At 38.6% G+C, this 21,597-nt stretch overlaps 4 protein-coding genes across 5 annotated transcripts; all 4 read right to left on the bottom strand.

The window, feature by feature from the left end:
• Positions 1–330: 330 nt before the first annotated feature.
• leng1 (leukocyte receptor cluster (LRC) member 1) lies at positions 331–4,295 on the bottom strand. Of its 2 annotated transcripts, none has more exons than XM_067511761.1 (5): positions 4,151–4,295; positions 3,647–3,845; positions 2,460–2,639; positions 1,576–1,865; positions 331–1,458 (listed from the first exon to the last, which is right to left on the bottom strand). In XM_067511761.1, the coding sequence occupies exons 2-5, from the start codon at positions 3,776–3,778 to the stop codon at positions 1,149–1,151; spliced, it is 912 nt and encodes a 303-aa protein (XP_067367862.1). In that variant the 5' UTR covers positions 3,779–3,845; positions 4,151–4,295; the 3' UTR covers positions 331–1,148. The 2 variants fall into 2 exon arrangements, with proteins under 2 accessions (XP_067367862.1, XP_067367863.1); XM_067511762.1 differs by having other exon boundaries at positions 331–1,374; positions 4,151–4,291.
• On the bottom strand, positions 4,289–10,654 carry tmc4 (transmembrane channel-like 4). The gene is made up of 16 exons (XM_067511755.1): positions 10,455–10,654; positions 10,099–10,291; positions 9,008–9,156; positions 8,748–8,897; positions 8,168–8,253; positions 7,622–7,767; positions 7,317–7,464; positions 7,015–7,173; positions 6,770–6,927; positions 6,483–6,609; positions 5,868–5,965; positions 5,574–5,757; positions 5,344–5,474; positions 5,050–5,205; positions 4,823–4,901; positions 4,289–4,673 (listed from the first exon to the last, which is right to left on the bottom strand). Exons 1-16 carry the CDS (start codon positions 10,489–10,491, stop codon positions 4,581–4,583), a joined length of 2,094 nt encoding a protein of 697 aa, XP_067367856.1. The 5' UTR covers positions 10,492–10,654; the 3' UTR covers positions 4,289–4,580.
• A 528-nt stretch (positions 10,655–11,182) lies between these two features.
• Positions 11,183–19,276, bottom strand: mboat7 (membrane bound O-acyltransferase domain containing 7). The gene is made up of 9 exons (XM_067511759.1): positions 19,121–19,276; positions 16,374–16,453; positions 15,383–15,512; positions 14,965–15,091; positions 14,674–14,830; positions 14,106–14,301; positions 13,510–13,662; positions 13,162–13,338; positions 11,183–13,048 (listed from the first exon to the last, which is right to left on the bottom strand). Exons 2-9 carry the CDS (start codon positions 16,447–16,449, stop codon positions 12,637–12,639), a joined length of 1,428 nt encoding a protein of 475 aa, XP_067367860.1. The 5' UTR covers positions 16,450–16,453; positions 19,121–19,276; the 3' UTR covers positions 11,183–12,636.
• Positions 19,277–19,526: 250 nt separating this feature from the next.
• On the bottom strand, positions 19,527–21,573 carry rps9 (ribosomal protein S9). The gene is made up of 5 exons (XM_067511763.1): positions 21,438–21,573; positions 20,892–21,004; positions 20,659–20,781; positions 20,288–20,474; positions 19,527–19,785 (listed from the first exon to the last, which is right to left on the bottom strand). Exons 2-5 carry the CDS (start codon positions 20,986–20,988, stop codon positions 19,608–19,610), a joined length of 585 nt encoding a protein of 194 aa, XP_067367864.1. The 5' UTR covers positions 20,989–21,004; positions 21,438–21,573; the 3' UTR covers positions 19,527–19,607.
• Positions 21,574–21,597: the final 24 nt, after the last annotated feature.

The following is a 21,597-nucleotide window of genomic DNA, read 5'->3' as shown; positions in this document are numbered from 1 at the left end:
ATTGACACACCTTCAAAGAGACAGCCTTATTCACTTCATTAATGAAATAAATGTGGCTACATCTAACGTCAGCAATAACTATATAAATATCAAGCTGTTTATACAAGTCAATGGTAATTTATAGTGAGATACCAGTTTATTAGGTACACCAGCATAAAACCTCAATAAATTCTACGTAGTTTTTGCTTTAAAAATTACGTAATTGTTATTACATTTGCTTATCACTTATGAAGACAATACAGAGACCCTATAGTTTAACCAGATGCAAACCCATGATAGCAGTATTTTTGCAAGCTGAGTGTAGTTGTGAAATAAGGCAATGAAAAAGTCTTGCGTTTGCTGACGTTGGTCTATAATTCAATATTCAATGCTGATAGTTTGATTTGTTATAATAGAAAAAATAAAAGCTGGTACTAATAACATTTAATCAGGTTTTTATGTGAAAAGCAAACAAAATTGAGATAAGCTCAAACTCATGTCAAACTGAATTCAAAATCTGGAATATGGGGACATTAATATTATTCCAATACCAATACCACAGACATATCAAATATGGTCAAAATGAACCTTAAACAATGTTTTTACCAACAACTTTTACAGCAGATTCCTAATGCAGGATCTCACCTATGAATGCAAATAACAATTACTAGTTAATCTGAAGATTATTTTTTTGATTGTTTTAATGAGCCGGAGGTGGCATCTTCAGAAACGTAAATAACTTTCAACTACCTAATAAATCAACTCATCATTTCAGCTCTACTCCTCCCATATCCTAAGTACAGTAAACTAAATCATTCTAACAGTAGTTCAGGGTGTTTTCTTTGCTGTCCACCTGGGCTCAAGACTGATGTGATTACAACTTGGCAACCACCTGGCCTGATGCTGGAAGAGGTATCTGCGGCTGAACCTGGCCAATGACCTTAATGCAAGAATTAATTTTAAGGCCGCACAAAAATAAATAAAAACGTACAACCAGGGACATTCAAACTGCCTAGTGTGTCCAGGGTCCAATTGTTTAGAATGTGGTTTTTTACCTACTTCGTCAAACTTCTTGTTACCCCCTCTCATGGAGGCTTTTACATTTGCTTCATTTGAAAAAACGTAACCACTTAACACCACTGACAGGTCACAGTCTTTAAACAACCAGTTCATGATTTTAATATTTCATCCCTCCAGCTGTCTTGATCGCGCCTTTGGCGCTTTCGGGCAAGTTCTGGGAAATAAGCAGTGTTGTATGGACGCTCCCTCTCGTTCATCTCCCTCTCTGACTCCTTGTTCTTCCCCTTGCCGGTCCTCTGGTCAAGCAGGGATTGGGCTCTCCTCCTTTCTTCAGCCTCTCTCTGTAAACGCTCAGCACGTAACTGTTCTATGGAGCTGGAAAGAACAGAAGACACATCTTTTTCTGTCTCCATGGTTGTATACCTCTCATAATCCCATGTAACAGGAAATTGGAGCTGACTAAACAAAGAAAAGACAATAGAAAGTAGAAACATCCGGTCCGGATGCTTAGTATTAAGCAATTTGTAAATACCTTGCTGTTTAATAAGCAACACAATTAAAAAGTCTTATTCTTACCTCTCTCCACTACTCCTCCTTTCCTCTTTGTGCGTTTTTTCCTTTTTCTTGCTCTTGTGTTCCTTTCTGTCCTTTGAAGCTAAGGCTTTCTTCATATCTTTCAAAGGGTCCAAGCTATCCTTCAATCTACGATCTTTCTTCTCTCTCTCCTCTTCACGTATCCCCTTTCCCTTTTCTGTTTCTTTCATTTCCTCTTTATCCCTGATGGTTTTCAGGTACCATGGAGTGACCTCAGACCCTGGCTGGGGTCCAAGCGACACGAGTAAGCCAATGGCTCGCTCTTGCCTCTCCTAGAAAACAAACAAAAATATATATGTATATACATACTTGTTATACAGCAGTTGTCCTGATACAACATGTCTATTGGTGTCCTCTTGTTGCATTTACCAAACTCTCTGTTACGGTTGCATTACCATTTCCACACTCTCACACTCATCTGTTTACAATGCTTGTGTGCATGTTTTGGCTACACTGCATCTAGAATATTTTTAGGTTCTTGGCCACAAGTGACTGAGCACTTCCAGTTATTTTAAATAACTAATATACATCAACATCTTGGCATCAGCCCAAGCATCCAGATCAATGGGCAGCAACAAGAACAATATTTAGCCTTATGTACAGTGGGTATAGAAAAGAATCACTCCCTTTAGAAACATTAACAATTTGTTGTTTCATAGCCTGGAATGAAAGTACAAAAAACTGAATCTTTTCAGCTGCAAATGCAAGTGATAAAAAATAGCAACAACTCTGAAAAAAAAAAAAAACTAATACAATATAGGAAAGGAAAACTGTCTTCATCACACTGCAATGAATTATTGATCATGTTCTTGTGTTGCCAGCTAGGTGATCACTGACAGGACAAACATGAGCAGTAGCACCATCACCTTTTCATCACTTTTTTCTTTGAGGTATTCCTCATTCCCCTTCTTCTCCAAGGAGTCTTCCAGAGGAAAAAGATTGAGATGCTCCAGAGCTCCACTCCCTCCACTCTCTTCATCCTCTCCCCCACCACCTGCTGACTGGAGAGCAGCTCGGGATTTTCTTCTCAGATACTCTGTACGTGCCTGTGAATAGGAATAGTTGTTACTGCAAACTAACAATATAAAGAATTAAATATATTTATATACGTTTCTCTCTTTTATTAGTGATATTAGTAGTATTGCAGAATTGTATGTTTTCTTTACAATCTTTTACAAACATGGGGGTCCAAAGAATATTTAAAAGACATTGAATTGTTCTTCACAACACCACCACTATCAGAGTTCAGTAATAAATCCAGTTTAGAGCTGTGGTTCTTAATGGCCGTCACTCCACTTGGTTTCCCAGCTAACACTGCATTACCCACTGCATTACCCACTGCATATTGCCTGAATCAGGTGCTCAGCCAATCACAAGCAAGGGATAAACAAAGTAAAGAATTGGTATCTTCCAGCTTCTGATCGACTGAACACACCTAATCAAACCAATGAGCAGTGCGTAGAGCAAGGTTAGTAACAAAACAAGCCGAGCAGCGGTCCTTAAAACCACCATTGAAAACATACCTACAGTCATAGATAGGACTCTGCCAGATTGTACAGTCTTGGATATACACAAAATAATTCTGCTCCATATAATTTATTACAATATGGCAATACTGAGAAAGTAGTTGCATAATGATGTGTTTACATATTTGCTTTAACAGGTACCATTTCCTGTATCTACAAGATACTAGATGGAATATGAGCAGAAGGTGGAACGTGACAGGTGTGTACACTAAATGTTGGTAAGTAGTATTACGTTCAGATCGTTGTTGTGATCCCAATGCTCCAAAAGTGCCATCCTGATTTACTTCCAAAGAAACGTGATCAAGTGCACTTAATGCATTAAAGTGATGTGTGGTACAGTGTGTACAGTGTGATTGTTCTCATGTGATGGAGCCCAGAGACTGTATGATGCCTGAAAAATCAGTGCATGAGGTGCTATTTTGTGACGTAACATCGTTTATATAGGTTTGAGAAAACTTTCCGGGACTTTCTGCTTTTTCCCATTGACTCCCAGAGATATAAAATTACAGCTATTAACCTGACATCACCTCTTGTTCGGCTCGTTCCACGCGACGTTTGGCCTCGCGCTCCTCTTCTGCTGCGTTTGCCTCGTCCCTCCGCACGCGCGCGACGTTATCCTTGTTGCGCACGTGCCAGCTCTTCTTTGGGAGAATGTTCATGGTTGTTGCCTTGACAACTGTGGCTCCTGTAGCTTAGCGGTTAGTTAGCTCAGCAAGCTAGTGTCATCTACAGATGGAGCGAACACAGGCAGGAAAAAAACTAAATGTAATACACCATTAAGAGAAAATAAGGAACATAGATGAACCGAAAACAAACAAACAAACAAAAAAAGCCACCAATTTGCTGCTGCTGTCAATTGTAACTACATTAAATTTTGCAGTTAAGCTAACGTTAGCCACAATTTCTTCCCAATTTAGGATTAACATTAAACCCAACAACAAGCAGAACATTTTTAATGGCGACTTCAAAATAAGTCAACAATATTTCAACGATTTTTGCATAAAAATATTATTAAAAACACTGTCACTAACTTGTAAGAAGAATTTCTTTAACTGGAGACAGCAGCGGCTACAGGAACAGGATTTGTTTTTTTTATTTTTTTTTACAGGAACAAGTAGACTTAAACAGGAAGTAGACGTTGTTGCAACTCGACAATAATGACACTAGAGGGGGATATAATTCTTATTTTAATATGCAATACAACCGAAAACAGTCAAAATGGTTATACAACAAAAGATAGCATGCTTTATATAAAACGCTTTATATAATTTAACAACATATCCTACATATGTTAATAATCACTAGGTTTTAGTTCCCTTTTTGTCTATCATCATGTTTAATTAAGTTAGTTAATTAAGTAATCTTATTGCTGGATTACTCACTACAACCAAGCCTGAAACAGTGATTTATTAAAACATGCACTTGCACAAACATACACAAAATGTTGTCCATATTTAATGTTCAGTCTTGTACGTCAGTGTTGTGTTTTGTCATCTGAAGTTGTCGACCCAATTCAGCGATTTGCTTGACCAGGAACTGCTTGTCACGGCCCTCCTGCAAGACAGTGACCCATCACTACATAAGTAAAACTGAATTCATAGTAAATATTAGGAAATAACATAGGTCATCTTAAACACAATCAAAATACCACGTAAGTCTTTGCTTAATGATTTGTGTGATGGATGTAAATGCAAACAACTTACCAGTTTAAGCTGAGCTCTTAGCAGAGCAACATTTTTCCCATAGACAGAGGCTAAGGCTATGAAATAGCACATCACCACACTGCCATGGAATAAAGAGCCATGATTATACATTATTAAAGGACCACATAATTTGCTGGTATACCATAGGCTGCAATGTATACTTAGGGTTTAATTCAACACCGTGTATACCAGAGTAATGATCCTACAGAAAGCCCACGTTCACTCACCAAGATAACACAAAAAGAGGGATGGAGAATGCCTGGGAGCCAATGAAGAAGAGAAATTCCTGTGAAAGTTTAGAGAGACTGTAGAAAGAGGCAGGAACAACTGACCACATGTTGGGGAAGAAACGGAAAGGACCACAAGCCATTGAAGGACGAATTCTGGGAAGAAAGAGGGAAATACTTATTTTCAACGCAATAAAGTCGTATGAAATACATTTTACACCACAAATGCACAGATTGTTTGTAAGAAAACCTTTTCATGGCAGTTATGACTGTTAGGCAGCAGTTAGCACTCACACAGCCAGACTGTAAATCATGACAACTGAAGCCAGGCCCCAGCCAAACAGGAGCACCACCAGGAAAAAGAAGGCGGAGGTGGTAGAGCGAAATGTCTTCAGTGCTGGTCGACAATTATAGAACAGCGTGATCTAAAGCAGAAGGTGGCAAGACATGTAACGAAATAAAACCAAAGCAGACTGATAATAAATCAGTTTTACCTCACAAAATCAGTAAACTGCCATCCTTACCTTCTTGCAGTAAAAGAGGATGACAAACTTGATAGCATTCATGAGTGGCAGCAGAGGGCAAAAAAGAGCTCCTGTCCAAACCACAGTCTGACCGTAAACCAGCCCAAGCACATTGGGAGGGACCCCAAACTCCTGCCGACCCACCAACTGAGCCAACTTATTGGACCAGTTGTCCACCACTATCCTAACACACACACACGCACACACACATGCACAGCATAATCACAGGATTTTACACATTTATTACGTTTTCCCTCCTATTTAACACTGACAAATTCCAGTGAGTATTTGTACCTGCGTGGAAACTCCACCAGGACAAGCACAGCAATATTGATGAGGAGGTCAAACAGTGTCAACTTATACATCTCCTGTCCCACACGTGTTTCCCAGCACTAAATCATCAGACAAAAAATACATTATGACTTGTTATACAATATTTACAGTGTGGAAATTTTAAAACTAATAATGTTTTGTTTTCTTTTGTATTTCCAAAAAATACTCAATGTAGCTACATTATTTTCTAATCAGACCATACTTTAAACATAAGCTGTTATTATAGTACATATATATAATAGACTGTAGTGGCAGCAAATGAGACATTCAGCTTTTTAAATAACAACATTATTATTATGTTTAACTAAAAGCTCTGTAGTTCAAACCATGAATGTTTTACTTAACAAGATAAAAAAAAAATCTAATGTATTGAATAATTATTTTGTATTCTCTTTATTCTGGTGACTTACAGCCATAACAGGGAGGTTATCTCCTAACAACATAACGCTTTCTATTTCTTTTTCTCAAGCATCCTCCCTCTATTTTTTCTGAAGCTTTTGAGACTCCTTTGATCCTATTTGTCAGTAAGAATCATCTTAAAACTAATTCACATGAGCTTATGAGTGGTATAATTACCGGATACACTTTATAGTTGTATTGGCACAATTCACAATCTCCACTTTTTGTGTCCCCCTCACAGGTGATCTGACGCCACAGGGTAAATAGTAGAACACCCAGACTTACTAGACGCAGGAACACTGCCCTGGATGAGGAACAGGAATGGGAAATTATTTTCCATCTACCTGGGATACTTATGTAAATGTTTCTTGATTAGAAATGAGAAACTATTCGGTTTGTTAAAAATTAAGATAACTGCAAATGCTCTGATATTTTAGTTTTCTCACAGAATCATCAGTGCATACCTTAATAGTGCCACTATGATGGTAGTGCTGGGAGCATATCGCTCTATTAAGGCAATCTGGTCACACAGCAGAGGCACCACAAAGTTTCCAGTGGTGATGACAATGGAGGGTAGATACTCAAAAACCAAACCCAGGATCCCTCCTTCTCCACTCCTTTGCTGTTTGGCACAGATAGGACTTAAAAAGTCACTCAAGACTTCAAGAGGCAAACATCAACATCATCAGTCTGCTTTTACGTCATTTACCTGGCTGAAGTTGGTGGCCAAAAAGATGCAGTAGAAAGCTGTGATAATGAGCCCAGATGCAACAAAACACATAAAAACACGTAAGCAGAGTAAAACAATTCTCTGATTTGGTGTCAGAGCTGCTGCCTGTTTTTTTATCCTCTGTTCCTCCAGATCCACCTGATATAGACAGAGTAGGGAAGTGAGGTAAGGGGTTAATTATATACATGTCGCTTGGAGGGAACGGTTATGTAAAATGGTAGAGAAAAAAATATATCAATCACAATTCTCCATCCTACTAAGTGGGACAGATCCATTCTGACCTGTAGCCGGTAGTGGATGTTTTTCTGCTTCAGCTTGGTGGCTCTGTCTCCCTGACAACCATAGTCCCAGCTGTTAAACACTATCATGCTATAGTTGCCTACAGCATTGCCTCCCGTTGCCACAGCAACTCGAGCTGCAGTCCCCATGCTGTGTTTGAGAGGAGGATACAGACGCATGTCAAGATACATCAACTCAGGCCTTCTAAAGCCATTGTGTTATTTTCAATTACATAGCTGACCATTTGCTGAGCAAACATTGAGCAGATATTGCTACTGAACGTAGACCAGTTTGCTCTATGATTTACCGTGCTATGATGCAAATGAGACAAAACAAAAAGTAGAATACAGTAGTAAAGAGGTAGGCCAGGGGGATGCTGTAGGAGAAGTTGCTGTTTTCCACCATCGTGTTGTTATAGTAGCCATAAAACAAATATGAATACTCCATAAAACCCTAAACAAAGGGGAAAAGATAGCATGTCTCATGATCTTAGATGTGCATAAATAGATTGCAGTTTACATTTATTTTCATTTACAGAATATAGTTGACAAGAGTTGTAGCTCCTATTGTGGAGACTGAGGTCATTTCCATCATATTTTAGAGGTAATTGTGTGAGAAATGTGTCTATAAAAGGCATAACTCATATGTAATAACCACAAAAACAAAAAAACACATGTTATATAGAAATCATGACCTTCATATTTCTCAAATCATTGCTATGGTCTTGTGTTCTAAACATTTTAAAAAGCCAAATGTGAAAAAACTCTTAACGTCTTAGAATGGAAGACATTAATATCAAACATCAAAACATTTTCTTATCTTTATAGAGGATTGAGATGCTTTATTATCTCACCATTCCTGAAAGAATATCAAGGAAGTATGTATAGAACACCACTAAGCCTTGAGGATTAGGGTCATAATTTGTGCACTTCTCTGGACCTGGAAAACACAGCAAAGGTAAAGTTTAACAGAGATTTCTGTTGCTTTCCCTGCGCCTTCCTAAACGTATACAGTAGTTCATGTCTCATGAATTTGAAATTATAGAAAAGAGAGTAAAAGCTGCAGTACTGATTAGATGCACATTTAATATCAGAGGGAGAAGGTCTCAATCTCAACATATCATCTAGATGATGTAACTAATCAGTATATTTGACTCATGAATTATAATCTTATAACACCTGACCTCTGAATTGCATTTCTCAATTAACTTCAACTTATTTAATCTTTTTTTGTTTTATTGTGAGGGGAATACCACAGTCCTCCTGCCAACCCTCTCTCATCTAAGGTTAGACTGTTGCCTGGAAACTGTTTTATCAAACTCAGAAGAGGCCTCCTGTTGATGTTAAAAAAGATTTGACTAAACGAGACACATGTTGGCCTAAAGTTAATTTACAATGAATTGAGAGGAGATTGTATTCTGAATAAGTAATTACCTGTGCTGTTAACAAGGCTTGTCCCTACAGATCTGAAGATGATGCTGGGGATGAGAACAAATCCAGCAATCAGCAAGAACGAAACAAAATTCAGCACCACCAAAAATCGCAGGAACAGGAAGTACGACTGAACACCACCTCCAAAGTTCCCTGTGTGGGCAAAATGCCAGAGTTTATTTTGAAATGCAAACATAGATTGAAAACATGTATATATACTAAAACAAAATCTTGCCATTTGAAGTAATAATTTTAGCGTGCACCTCCAATCATTTGCAAGGGTCTGCTCCACAGTGTGAAAAAGCTGAGAATTTCTCTACCATCATCTTTGAGTTTATGCATAAATCTTCTCCTTTTCCATTTCCAGGAACCCATACCGGAAACCACAGGTATCTGCATTTGCTGCACCTGCCTGTGACAGACAAGTTGTTAAACATTCTAATAAATCTGGAGTGATGTTATTTTTATATAATTACCAGTAATAGTTTGTACTTTATTATTGTATTTTATCCTCCAATCACCCACAACATCACAACATTAATAGCAACTGGTGGTTTTAATGTTATAGTGGACAGGGGCTAGCATGGGAAAATGACGGACAGGGGTCAGAACACACTGTGTATCACAGGTTGCTGTGTGTGGGACTGTAGCCACAGACTGCTAAGAGTGACCATGCTGACAACATCCATTACAACATTTAAAACAACCGATGCTGTGCCTGATCAGTGTATAGGTTCAAACAATTCAAAAATAACTCCCTAATATTACAGAGAACACATTATTAAAATATGCATATTGTGGCATAACCAAATGTTAGGGTACTCTATTAAATCCATACCTATATGCTCACATTTGGCAGATATTTATTACTTGGAACTGCTTTTTGTAGCCAAAGTCTTTATATATTCTCGATTTAGGAGCTTCCACCCACCCTGCTGGCAGATTACTTCAACTTGAGATATTTCAAAATAGCCTGGATACACAGCAAGATCTTCTCACAAGATTCTCAAAACAATTCAAGAGAGTCTGGAAACTGTGACAATCGGTCTGAAAGCTGCATCTCATGGTTCTTTAAGTACTTCAAGCTGCATTAGAAGGTCTGCGTTGACAAACTTGATTTTGGGACATCAACAGTTTGAAGTGGTCCATGCAACCTAAGCAATTGTGATACATCTCTCTCGCAGACACAGTACATATCAAGAGCTAAACTTAATGCCAAAAATGTGTCAGTATTGCCATAACAAAGCCACAAACCTAAATACTGTATATCACCTTTTCAGCTGATGTTGCAAACGTATTATAAACACTGGTAAGTAAATATACACCACCAAAATCTTTCTTAGTATATTTGTACCTCACAGCTCTTTTCAGTGCCATGGGCAGAGGGACAGTCCTGAGCTCCCGGCGTGGACCACTGTTGTCCTCCTCATCCTTATCCTCGTCTGCGTGGGGCGAGCTCCAGTTAAACTGGGGGTAATTCTGATTAGTCGCTCGAGATGAAACACGTCGTAACCTCAGTGACTGCTGGTCGTTAGAATCATCATTTCCTGTGGGTGAAAAAGAACAAAGTTTCCTAGCAATATTTGCTACGAAAGTTTCAACTCAAATAAAAGTATGAATGAATGAATTAACAGTAACATTATTTGAATGTATTAGTTTAAAAGGAACAAATATGTACGAATAAATGCTACCAAAGGTAATAACACCCACCTTCATAAGAGCCTTGGCTCTGTATTTCACCGGCCATTTCTCTGTTACAGCTTTAAAAACAATCCTCTGTAACCACGCCAGAAACTTTACCCGCAACGCATTTAGAATAAAACAAACCAGCTCTTCATCAGGAAATACTGGCTACCCACAAATCCCTTCCTGGTTGTGTACTATCATGGACTTTACTCCCTTTGTAACTGACCACATATCTACTTCCTTGTATACTTTAACTTATTGTTTCCAAGGAGATAGTTGCCAACCATTAACAGGTTAACGGTCTAACAGCCATCAAGAAATTTGAGGTGTACAAAATCCAAACATGTTAACCTACTCTTTCAAATTTCAAGACTGGAAACTACAGAAAGTAGTACCTGTTTTTGTGGGCATAGATGATCAAGTAAAAATAAATATATGCATAAATGTGTACAAATTCATTTCATGTATTTATTAGCCACAAATTATTTGTTTTACAAATGGAATGTAGTTCCTTAAACAGACTGCCTTTAGCTGACTGAAAGCACTCAACAATGTGGTGTGGCAACGGTGCAGATGTGTGTGTGTGTTCGCTAACACTGGAGAGACATCCTCCACCTGTCTAACAATAGATACTGTTTATAAAATCCTTTTGTATTGTAGAAACTTTATCCTAAGGCTTCTAAAAACTCAACATGAAATTCATGATAAACAAATAACTCACTGATAAAATCCATTAAAAAAGCAAGTAACGCTGTGAGGAAATACTGATATGTATTCGACATGTAACACTAGTACAAACAGCAAGTGTCACAGTTGCTGGACCAAATGAAGTCAAACAGAAGATTACAAGACGGACAAAAGGCAGAAAAACATTCTGCAACGAAAGCATATATTTCACAATCGTTGCCATAATGGTATAAAAACAAAATAATTTGAACCATTTGTGCAAGAGTACAGTTTTGGCACCGAAAGGGTAAATGATAACATCATCATACATCAATTTACAAGTCAAATGATTATGTGAAAAAAAAAAAACATTACAAAAAAAAAAAACACTGGGAGATCCATTTTTTAAAAATTTTGTTGTCTGTCACTGTCATGCAAAAAAGACAAGTTTGAGACAAAAGACAGTGACGATGTTGGTTTTACAGTGGTTAAGGCTGGAAAATAATTCAGTATTTATTATTATCTACTTAAAACACAAGAGCAGATATGTTGGCAATTTTTTAAAAATACGACTTTCCATACATTTTTCATATTATGACGCATATCAATAATGGAAAATAATAAACACTGCAAAATTTCCCAGTCCAAACTGTGCTGTTATTCAACACAACGTATTGTTATTTTGTAAATGTTACAACTTGTTGTATGAAATGTTTGGTCCCGACCCAGACTGGTCCATGAAGGCAGTACAGACAGTTTGGCAGTGCATACAGTATGGTCTGGAAATCATCTGAATTGTTTTAAATTTCAGATAGAATAAGAGTAACAAATAAAAATGAAACCTTTTGGATTCACGGGATTAAGAGAGTAAATCAAAGCACAGAATCATTGATCATCGAGTAGCATTGCAAATGTAATTTGGACTTTGCTTTGCTCTTTCAAAACAAAATCAATGTGAAATTCAACATTTTACCATTATGCTCATATTACTGCTGATAAGAAAGGCTGCATGGTGGGTTACCAATGTAAATTTTCTGCATTAACTACAGTATTGCAGAAACATATTGGACTGATATTATCACAAAAGTGTAACGATACAACTGTATTGATTTCCATCTAAATCAGTGTAAATGTACTTTATCTTGTGCTGATGGAATGTTGGATTGTTGGTAAGCCAATTCAATTTGAGTACTGAGTGAGTGATTGAGTACTGAGTACAGTTCCAAAACAGTTGTTGAAATAAAATCACAAATACTGAGCAGAATGATGTCCAGTAATCACCCTAAATCTAAAAGTAACAGTAAAGAGCTTAAACATTCCACTTCCAGTGTTCACAGTACGTTTATGTACATGTACACAAGTGAAATGTGCCCTGTGGCAACCCTTTAGGTTAACATGCTACACTACAAACTGAGCTCTTACATAAAATCTTACTGGAGCTGTTTGGTGATTGTTGATAGAAAGAGAAGTGATGCAATTAAATAAGAAGTAATGCCTGCTCATTTCCCAGTAAGAATCGAACCAAGTTGTTTAGCTTTACTTAGTCTGTTTTGTCTCCAATTTTCTCTTTCACGTTTTCTATCTTTTGTCCCTCTGTTGTCTCCTCATTGTTCCCTCTCCTCCTTTCCCTTTTTTCTCCTTTCAAGAACATGCCTACTATTATACAGCAAACTGCGATGATGTGCACTGTAAAGTAAATAGACATCCAGTAGTTGATGGTGTCGGAGGCCTTCAGCAGTACAAAGCCCATGCACATGTAGTCATAGGCCCTCATCTTCAAGAACCAGTGAACCCAATCGAAGATGTTTTGTCCATGAGGACCCAGTTTAGCTCGGACAGAGGCCTCCATGGCAGACTCAGCTGCAATGCAAAGGGGGATGGTGAGGAAAGAGAGGTAGTAGCCAGCATGTAGTCCATGCCAGTAGGCACTGATAAACATGGTCCAGGCAGCCCTGAGAGGTAAAGACAATTAGGAAAAGTGGTTATGCCATCCAAATTGAAAGGACTACAAATAAGTGGGCCCAATAAACTGCAAAAGGATTTAAAGGTGTGCGCAGAAGCAAACCTGAGTGTGTAGGCTTTAAACGGGGCGTTGGCATAGATGTAGCTGTGCAGCCACCACTGCACAGTCATGTTCCAGTACCGCATGCCGTGCCTGACCTTTACACAGAAGTCTGTGTTATAGCAGTCAATGTTCTGAATGGTTTTGAAATCATATTTCTCTTCAGTTGGTAGATCAGGACTGGCCAGAGGGAAAAATTATTTTAGAGAAACAGACAATAAATTGGCATAAATACTAAATTTCAATAAGGAAAATATGATCTCTACACAGATGAATATGTTACTTTATTTACACAGACAAAAATGTGTTGTATCTTCTTTTAATATGCTCATTAGTGCTGTGATAGTGTACCTATAGTTGACAGTGGGCCCTCCTCCAGGTTTGGACAGTGCCTTTTCTGGATAGCAGCCCAGGCCTGAACTGATACAGCCAGCCTCAGCTCCACACCACGCAGAATAAAAACGCATCCGAAAAACGAAGAATATTGCGATCATGTATAAGAATCTGGTGACAGAAAGAGAAACTTTTGCTTACCATTTACCATTTGCCTTAAAGGTCCTTTTTTTGGTCATTTATTCTTTTTATAGTTTCTTTAATTCACTTTGCATTAGCTTTGTGTCTTCTGACTAAGCTTTATGAATTTCAAATAAGAAATATCATGAGTCATGCCCCTCCCCCAACATGTCAGCTTTGACCTGGGCTAATACCTGTAAAAGAAAATTTGGCTACAATTTCTCAATTATATGAGTTCTGTAATAGTTATGTGAACACATTTTTCGCTTATTTATAAATGTTATGTAGCTGCTCGCATTTTTTATTCATCCTAAATAACATTGTTGAAATTAAAGACAAACAAAATAATAACCATTACATAATAATTACTATACTTGACAGTGATAGCCAAAGACAGTGATTATTAAATTTTTTCTGACACTTTCTCACAATACCTATAGAAAAAGTTTTGATCCAGGAACTCCTCAGTGCGAACATAGGACAGGGGAAAAACTGAGTTGACAGCCAGGAACAGAGCCCCATAGACAGGAATCGGCTTCAAGCGTTGCAGGCACGGCTCCCAGCCAGGCAGGGACAGTGGGCTGGGTTGTGTCAGCCAGTCAGTGTATGTTTGAAAACGAAAGAATGGACCTTTAGGGAAATGAAGGGATAAAGGTAGGGTTGAGATGATGGTGGTAGTAACAAATGGACAATCAGGATAATGCAAGACACAGAAGGGAAACGTAGGGCGGTGGGTTTCAAAGAAAGAGAGGTTGTTGGAAACAAAAGGCAACTAATTTCAAATAACACTGAAAAACAATATGGACTCACTATATTGGACATGTTGCAGAGAGTGAGAAAAAAAGAGACAAAAGTTAAAAGTCATGCAAATAAACAATAACAGCACTCATGCATAACAAACATATTTGTCTAATTTGTTTATTTGAATCAAAATGGACAAAATGGATGACATCCTAATAATATCAGTCAAAAGGTGCTAGGAAGGCATGTCAACACACTTACCAGTCATTATACCAACATAACAGTAGCTATAGGACAGAATATCGTAGAGAGATGGCTCCTGAGCGATACCAGCAATGACAGGAGACTTGGCAAAAGAACTCACTTCCTTTTTCTTCTCTATATAGAAGCTGTGCACTTCATTGGCTAGACTCACCATCTGAGTAAGAACAAAAAGAATCATCACGTCACCAAAAGTACATCAACTGTAAAGTCATGGAAAAACTGTGTTGATTCATTATATTTATCTATCCGATATACAGATTTTGATATACAATTTTATAGTTTCTTTACCTTGAGAGTGAGAAGTAGCTGGACGGCATTGGCAAAAGGTGTAGGTTGTGGCAGACCGAACCAGGTTATGAGCCGGAAGAAGAGGAGGTAGAGAAAGGTCCAGCTGAGACTTAGTGCTGGGGCATGCCTTGTTGACAAAGACAAAGGCTACATTATGAAGGCTGTGCTCCGTTCACACGCACTTACACATGAATTCTGTGCTGTACATCACAGCTTAAATGAGCATATTAATCAACTGGTCAAATACATTTTTACTTATTTACCTGCACATAAAAATACAATTATTAGAAAAATGTATGTACAGAAAAGCATACGATATATAAACAGTTACCTACACATGCCTATACACACCTACATACATCTACACACCTACAAATCCAACATGTCCTGGAGTTTCTAAAAGCTTTTTTTTGCTTACCTCCAGCTGCTCTTTATAATAATCCATGTTCCAATCACTGTCACCAAAGAGTGGAGTGTGTGGATGTGACAGGTAGCAATTGTTATAGAGAGCCCAAGGAGAAGAGCTGACCCCTGCTTCACAGGAGGACCTGAAGTAAAATTACAATCATATAATTAAGCCATTTACAAACCACCCATTAAAAAGCTACATGCGATGGGAAAAAGCACTTGAGGCACACCAAAAAAACCTGTACATATGTACACAAACCTTTTCATATTCAAGATGATAAACAACAAAACAAAACAGAAAAGTTTTTGAGAAAAGGTACTCAAATACCATTTCAAGAATAGATTATTTCACCATCTTGAAGTAAGTTAAAAGTTTTAAATGTGACCACAACAACTTGAAAATTCAAAGTCCGCCTACGGGTGCTGGGAAATTATTTTGTGTTCGAAAAAAAAAGATGTCACTTGGGCTTGTGTCAGCTGGGTATAAGGACTACGAGCTTGAACATTGAAAATAATCTTGGGGTAGCAGAGAAAAGAAGTGAGTTCACCCCCCTCTACGTAGTATTCTCCACATCTATGCTTAGGGTTACATTAACAACTAGTAGAATAAAACACCTAAATCTCTGACCTGTGTGCTCTTAATATTTCAGTGAATAAAAATAACACAGTATAAAAACACATCACTTCCAGCATACAGGTTCTGCTAAAACTGTATGAAATGCAAAACTGGACAAAAGGATTCACACCATTATGGAATCAAAAAAGTACAGTCAAAGCCAGCAAAACTGGTAAGTTAGGTAGGACAAGTGTTTCATAATGTTTGAAATCATGACAACATACAACCTGCAGACATGGCTGAAGCAATGAAGCAAACTGACAGGCTAGCATACTGTAAGGTTGGGAAGCACAGCACACATGAGCTGACAAAACAAAATTGAATATTTTGTAAACTCTCTTTTCTGTAATTTTGTTTGAAAGTCTGACATGGCCAAAATACTCACTGAGGTAACGAAAGAGGAATCCAACAGGGATGGAGGCAGCAAGAATTCCCAAGTAAATCAGCTCATCGGGAGACATTGCTCTAATGGCACAGAAATATAAATCAGCTCAAAATATGCTCAGATTAAGATCTACACAAACCGGAAGCAAAACCAACCCCAACTCCAAATCTATATATTACCTTGGTGAACCTAATAATTGTGAATTCATATTGACACTTCATTATATATATATTGGTTTAACCCTATAGTAGGTTCTGAGGATGTTGCTAGTGCTAGATTAGGTACAGTGTATTAGAGAGCATCTAGACCCCTTCACTTTTTCCAGTTTTGTTAGTGGTGCATGGTTTCCTCCAGACATCAAGTTTACAATTGAGGCCAAACAGTTCAATCTCGGATTCTTCAGACCAGAAAATCTTGTTCCTCACAATCTGAGAGTCCTTCAGGTGCTTTTTTGCAAACCCCAAACAGGTTTTCGTGTGTTTTGCACTGAAGGTGCAGAGGGTTGAAGTGATGGTTGTCCTTCAGGAAATTTGTCCTATCTCTACATGGGAGCTTTAGAGCTCAGTCAGAGTGACCATCAGGTTCTTGGTCACTTCTCTTACTAAGGCCCTTCTCCCCTGATAACTCACTTAGGCCAGGCAACCAGCTCTTGTAGGAGTTGTAGTTGTGCCAAACTACTTCTCATTGAGAATTATGGAAGCCACTGTGCTCTTGGGAACCTGCAGTGCAACAGATTTGTATCCTTTCCCAGATCTGTGCCTTGCATAGCTTTTGTTCTGATATAGTATGCATTGTCAGCTGTGAGGCCTTCAATAGAGAGGCCTGTGCCTTTCCAAATCATGTCCAATGAATGTAATTTACCACAGGTGGATTCCAGTCAAGGTGTAGAAACATGATCACAAGAAATGGGAGGCATTCATTCATTATGGGGTACTGTGTGTAGATTAATGAGATAAAACATTATTTTGAACAACTGTAGTATCAGGCTGCAACAAACTGGAAAAAAGTGAAAGGGGACTGAAAACTTCCTGGATGCACCATAATACTCTAATGTAGAGGTCAATAACTTTTAACTAAAAGTTAAATACAAAGAGTAACTGTTTAGATATAGCTACAATGTGAAGAAATAACACTAAGGCCTTAGGAGCTGGTATGTACAAACCTAACCTAGAGTTGTCGGTGAAGATTCTCAGTCATCCAGATTTGGTTATGCAAAGGTTGAATCCTATTTTCTATTATGTCACTTTGTTATTTGTTGACATGTCTCAGTAGCCACATCTTAAAAATCTGTGTTAGTGCCCTCCCCCCCTGGGCAGGTCTGACCACAACCTGATCCACCTCCTACCTGTGCACAAGCCCCTGGTTCAAAGGCAGCCCCTTAGGAGGGCTGGTTCTGTTCTGGGGGAGGAACCGGACCCTCTACATGTTGTGGGTGAGAGGAGAATGTTGGCCAAACTGCTCTCAACCCTGGACAATCCCTCCCACCCATACCACTGTGTACTGGCTGCACAGAGGACCACTTGGCCAGAGACTGATCACAGTAAATTGTTACACAGAATGCCACATGAGATCCTTTTTCCCAGTTATTCAACTCATCCCCAAATGCACAATTAGTATGCTTTTATTTAATTTTTTATTTTTACTCATCTAGTTGTTTTTTTCAGTAATTGATCAGTAGTTTGTATTTGTTTATTGTCTTGGTTTGGAGGAAGTTCTTTTCCTTTCTACTGTACTTTCACACAAAGAGCAGCTGTAACACAGCAACACAAATTCCCAATGGGATCGACAAAGTTGTTGAATCTTCAATGGCAATGGTTTCTGTGGGAACTTTACCCTGAGGGATCAGGTTTTAAAGGTGCCACAACTAATCAGTAATTGAATGGGGGAAAAAACATATTTTTTTTACATTTCTACACAATTTTCAATTAGGTATATTTGGCCAAACAACGTTCTTAAATGTGAGCGTGTACTTTTAAATGTCTAAAATTACAGTAAGTAAAATTCTGGGGGGGGGGGGGGGGTGTAAGGGTGGCTTTCTGTTTGGTGGACAGGACAATAATGATCCAGAAAAGATAGAGATTAATTAGCAGCTAAAGCAAATAACGTATTTATTAAACTGCTGTATGGTAATTAAATTATTTTCAGGGCGTATTTCTCAATGTGTCATCATTGCGGTTAAAGCAATATCCGGAAAAGTGCTTGCAACAACATTTAGTGTTTATCTGCAGGCAAAACAGAAGTTAGTAAGATGAATCAGAAACACGTGAAACCATGATATTTGGAAATATAACTGACAATGTTATGATAAGTAGCTTTAGGGGAGCTTGTGTTGGTCTCGGCCTGTATTTAAGCTCAGGACAACAGCTGCTTCTTTGAGCTCTTTCATTTAGCATTATGTGCAGTATTGGCCATGTCCACTAAGTTTAATTTATTGGCATCTCTGAAATGACGTATCTTCTCTCTTTGCTCTACAACGTTACGGCTATGTGGTAACATTGCAGTATAGTAATTTACACTTAATAGAAAAAGGCTCACGTTATGTTACAGGTTCAATAAAATATCACAAAGAAAAACGAGTTCAGAAATTATGTAGCTTTAACGCTAGCTAAAAGACAGAGGTTAAAGCAACGATTGGAACGTCATTTACCGAACTGTACTAACATTTGCACTGGATTTCAAAACCGATCCCTCGTTAACAATGTGACCGATCATTGCACAAGCTGAAGAGAGTGAGTTAGTTTACTTACTTTTCTACCGAAATAAATCACCAGGTTTAATTAATCCTTTCGCTTTCTAAGCCTTTAGTGTTACACACGCCGCTGAAATCAGCCCAGCACCGGTTACATTACTTCCTTGTCTGCGCCACTGTCGACATGAGGCTGCACCACTTATGGGGGGTGTACGGAATAGACCGTACCATTACGAACTCCTTTCACCTCATCTCGGGCACTCGTTTGACTTCGGTATATACACAGGTTTTTTGGTAATTTTAGACAGTTTGATGCAACAGTACTTCCTTGACAGATATCCCCAAAGCCCCCCATCTCAAAACCTAATATAATAAACCATATATTAGATTACAAGTTAGATCAAGTTTAAAATAAGACTACAGAATAAATGTTATGGTGAGGGTGGGGGAAAAAAAAAAGCAAATTTCTTTGTTTGAAACAACATTTTATTGAAAGTTTTGACAGAATAGGAGGTCATCATAACATTCCCAGAACAACTGCCATTTTAATCCTCCTCCTCATCGTCAGCTCCTCCAGCTCCACCCTGGCCCTTCTTGGCATTCTTTCTCTTAACACGGCCTGGGCGTCCACCACCGTATGGGGATCTCAGGGAGAAGTCAATGTGCTTCTGGCTGTCCAGGCGCACCACAAAGGAGGGGATGTTCACCACCTGCTTGCGTACACTGCCAAGATAAAGAGCAACAATGGAGGATTTTATTTTTATATGGTAATTTAATAAAATGGGTGCAATTAAACTGACAATTTCATTATGACTAAATCTGTTAATCTTAAAAAAGTAGATATTGCCAACAGGCTTCATTTACGAGGAATTCTTGACACCACAAAAAGTCTGAAAATGTATCTTAAATCATCAGCCTGAGTATTTGTTTTATTATTATGAAGGTTGCAATTGCCCGAGGTGCAATCCCACACCTTACCTGACAGCCACATCACTGACAAATTTGACCCCTCGACAGCAGGATTGGCTCTGGGCAATGTCTACTGACAAGGTATACGGTTTTGATACCGAATTGACCTTGTTGAAAGGATTAACTGATCTCAGCGGAGAGCATTACAAGTTGGTGGTCCTCTGATGAAAGAGGAAGCATTGACAGTTTCTCATGAGTCCCTCAGTAGACTTATGGCCCTTCAATATTAGGCATATATGAAAGCCCCAAAGCTTACCGAATGTGCCTCTGGCGGATAAGGACCCGGGCGTGGTGGATGCTCTTGGCAAGTCCGAGCTTGAAGACCTGCGTCTGCAGTCTCCTCTCCAAGAAATCTTCAACTTTCAGGCCCAGGATGTAATCGAGCTTCATCTTACCCTCATCTAGCACACCGATTCTCACCAGACGCCTGAGCAAAGCATTACCTGAAAGTCAAAAGATTCCACATTTATAACTAAATTTTGTTCAGTGCGCCTATTGTAATCTCAGTTTAGTGAAACTATTAGCCTCATTGACGAGGAATTCGTGACACCACAGAAGAGTCTGACAATTGAGAATTAAATCATTGGCCATTACATAAATTAAAACTGTTATTTGAATATGATATACCTTCAAACAAACGCTTTGGGTCCTTTTCATCCAGAGTTAGCAGCTCTCTGGCAGCTTTACGGATCTTGGCCAGGGTAAACTTGACCCTCCACACTTCACGCTTGTTCCTCAGTCCATACTCGCCTTAAAAGAAATTGTCAGTTTTAACAATGCAGCCATGTCCCTTTAATAAAAATATGTGGGCAACATTAGGTATAACTAAATACAAAGGGACTAAGTTATTCATAAAATACCAATGAGTTTCAACTCCTGGTCAAGACGAGACTTCTCGAAAGGGCGGCGGGGGGTGACATAGGTCTTGCGACAAACCCAACTCCTGGCAACGGGCATGGCTGCTTAGAAGGGCCTGCAACATCAGCAAATTAGAAGATAAGCTTAGGCTCATGTTAACATGCTGAATTTTAGCGCATTTAAACTAAATCAATTCATGAGTTCAGCCTTGAACAGGCAGATTATGACAAAAGACCAAAAGATGATTCACAATTGTAAATTTAAACAAAACGTGGATGAAGAGTCGTAACTTCTAAATATTCAGTTAACATAGAAACCCTGACCGCCATACGGTTAGGCCGCGGCAGCATAGCACCACATTGCTCATGATAAGCTAGCATTAAATTAGCTGAGCCAAACGTTGGCCTTACGCTTTCACATCAAGTACAAAACGGTACGCTGCATTCGTATAAGTTACTTTAATTTTGTATACGCTTTAAATACTTTTTTAACAGAAGAAAACCCAGTTGGTTTCAGTTATGAAACTGGCCACATGCTCTTAAACATACCCGTCTTCCTCAGACTCGCGTGGTAAAGAGGACGTAAAAGGAAGTTCCGATTTATTTATAGTCCTGATGCCATACTACATTACCCATAATGCAGCTGTGCATTCGACCGGAAGTGGGTGTTTGCCATTGTCGCTCTCTGTTGGTCAAACAAAAAAGTTCT

This window comes from Channa argus, chromosome 7 (genome assembly GCF_033026475.1).
Source record: "Channa argus isolate prfri chromosome 7, Channa argus male v1.0, whole genome shotgun sequence".
Lineage (NCBI taxonomy): Eukaryota > Metazoa > Chordata > Actinopteri > Anabantiformes > Channidae > Channa > Channa argus.
This window is presented reverse-complemented; position numbering and strand designations above follow the sequence as displayed.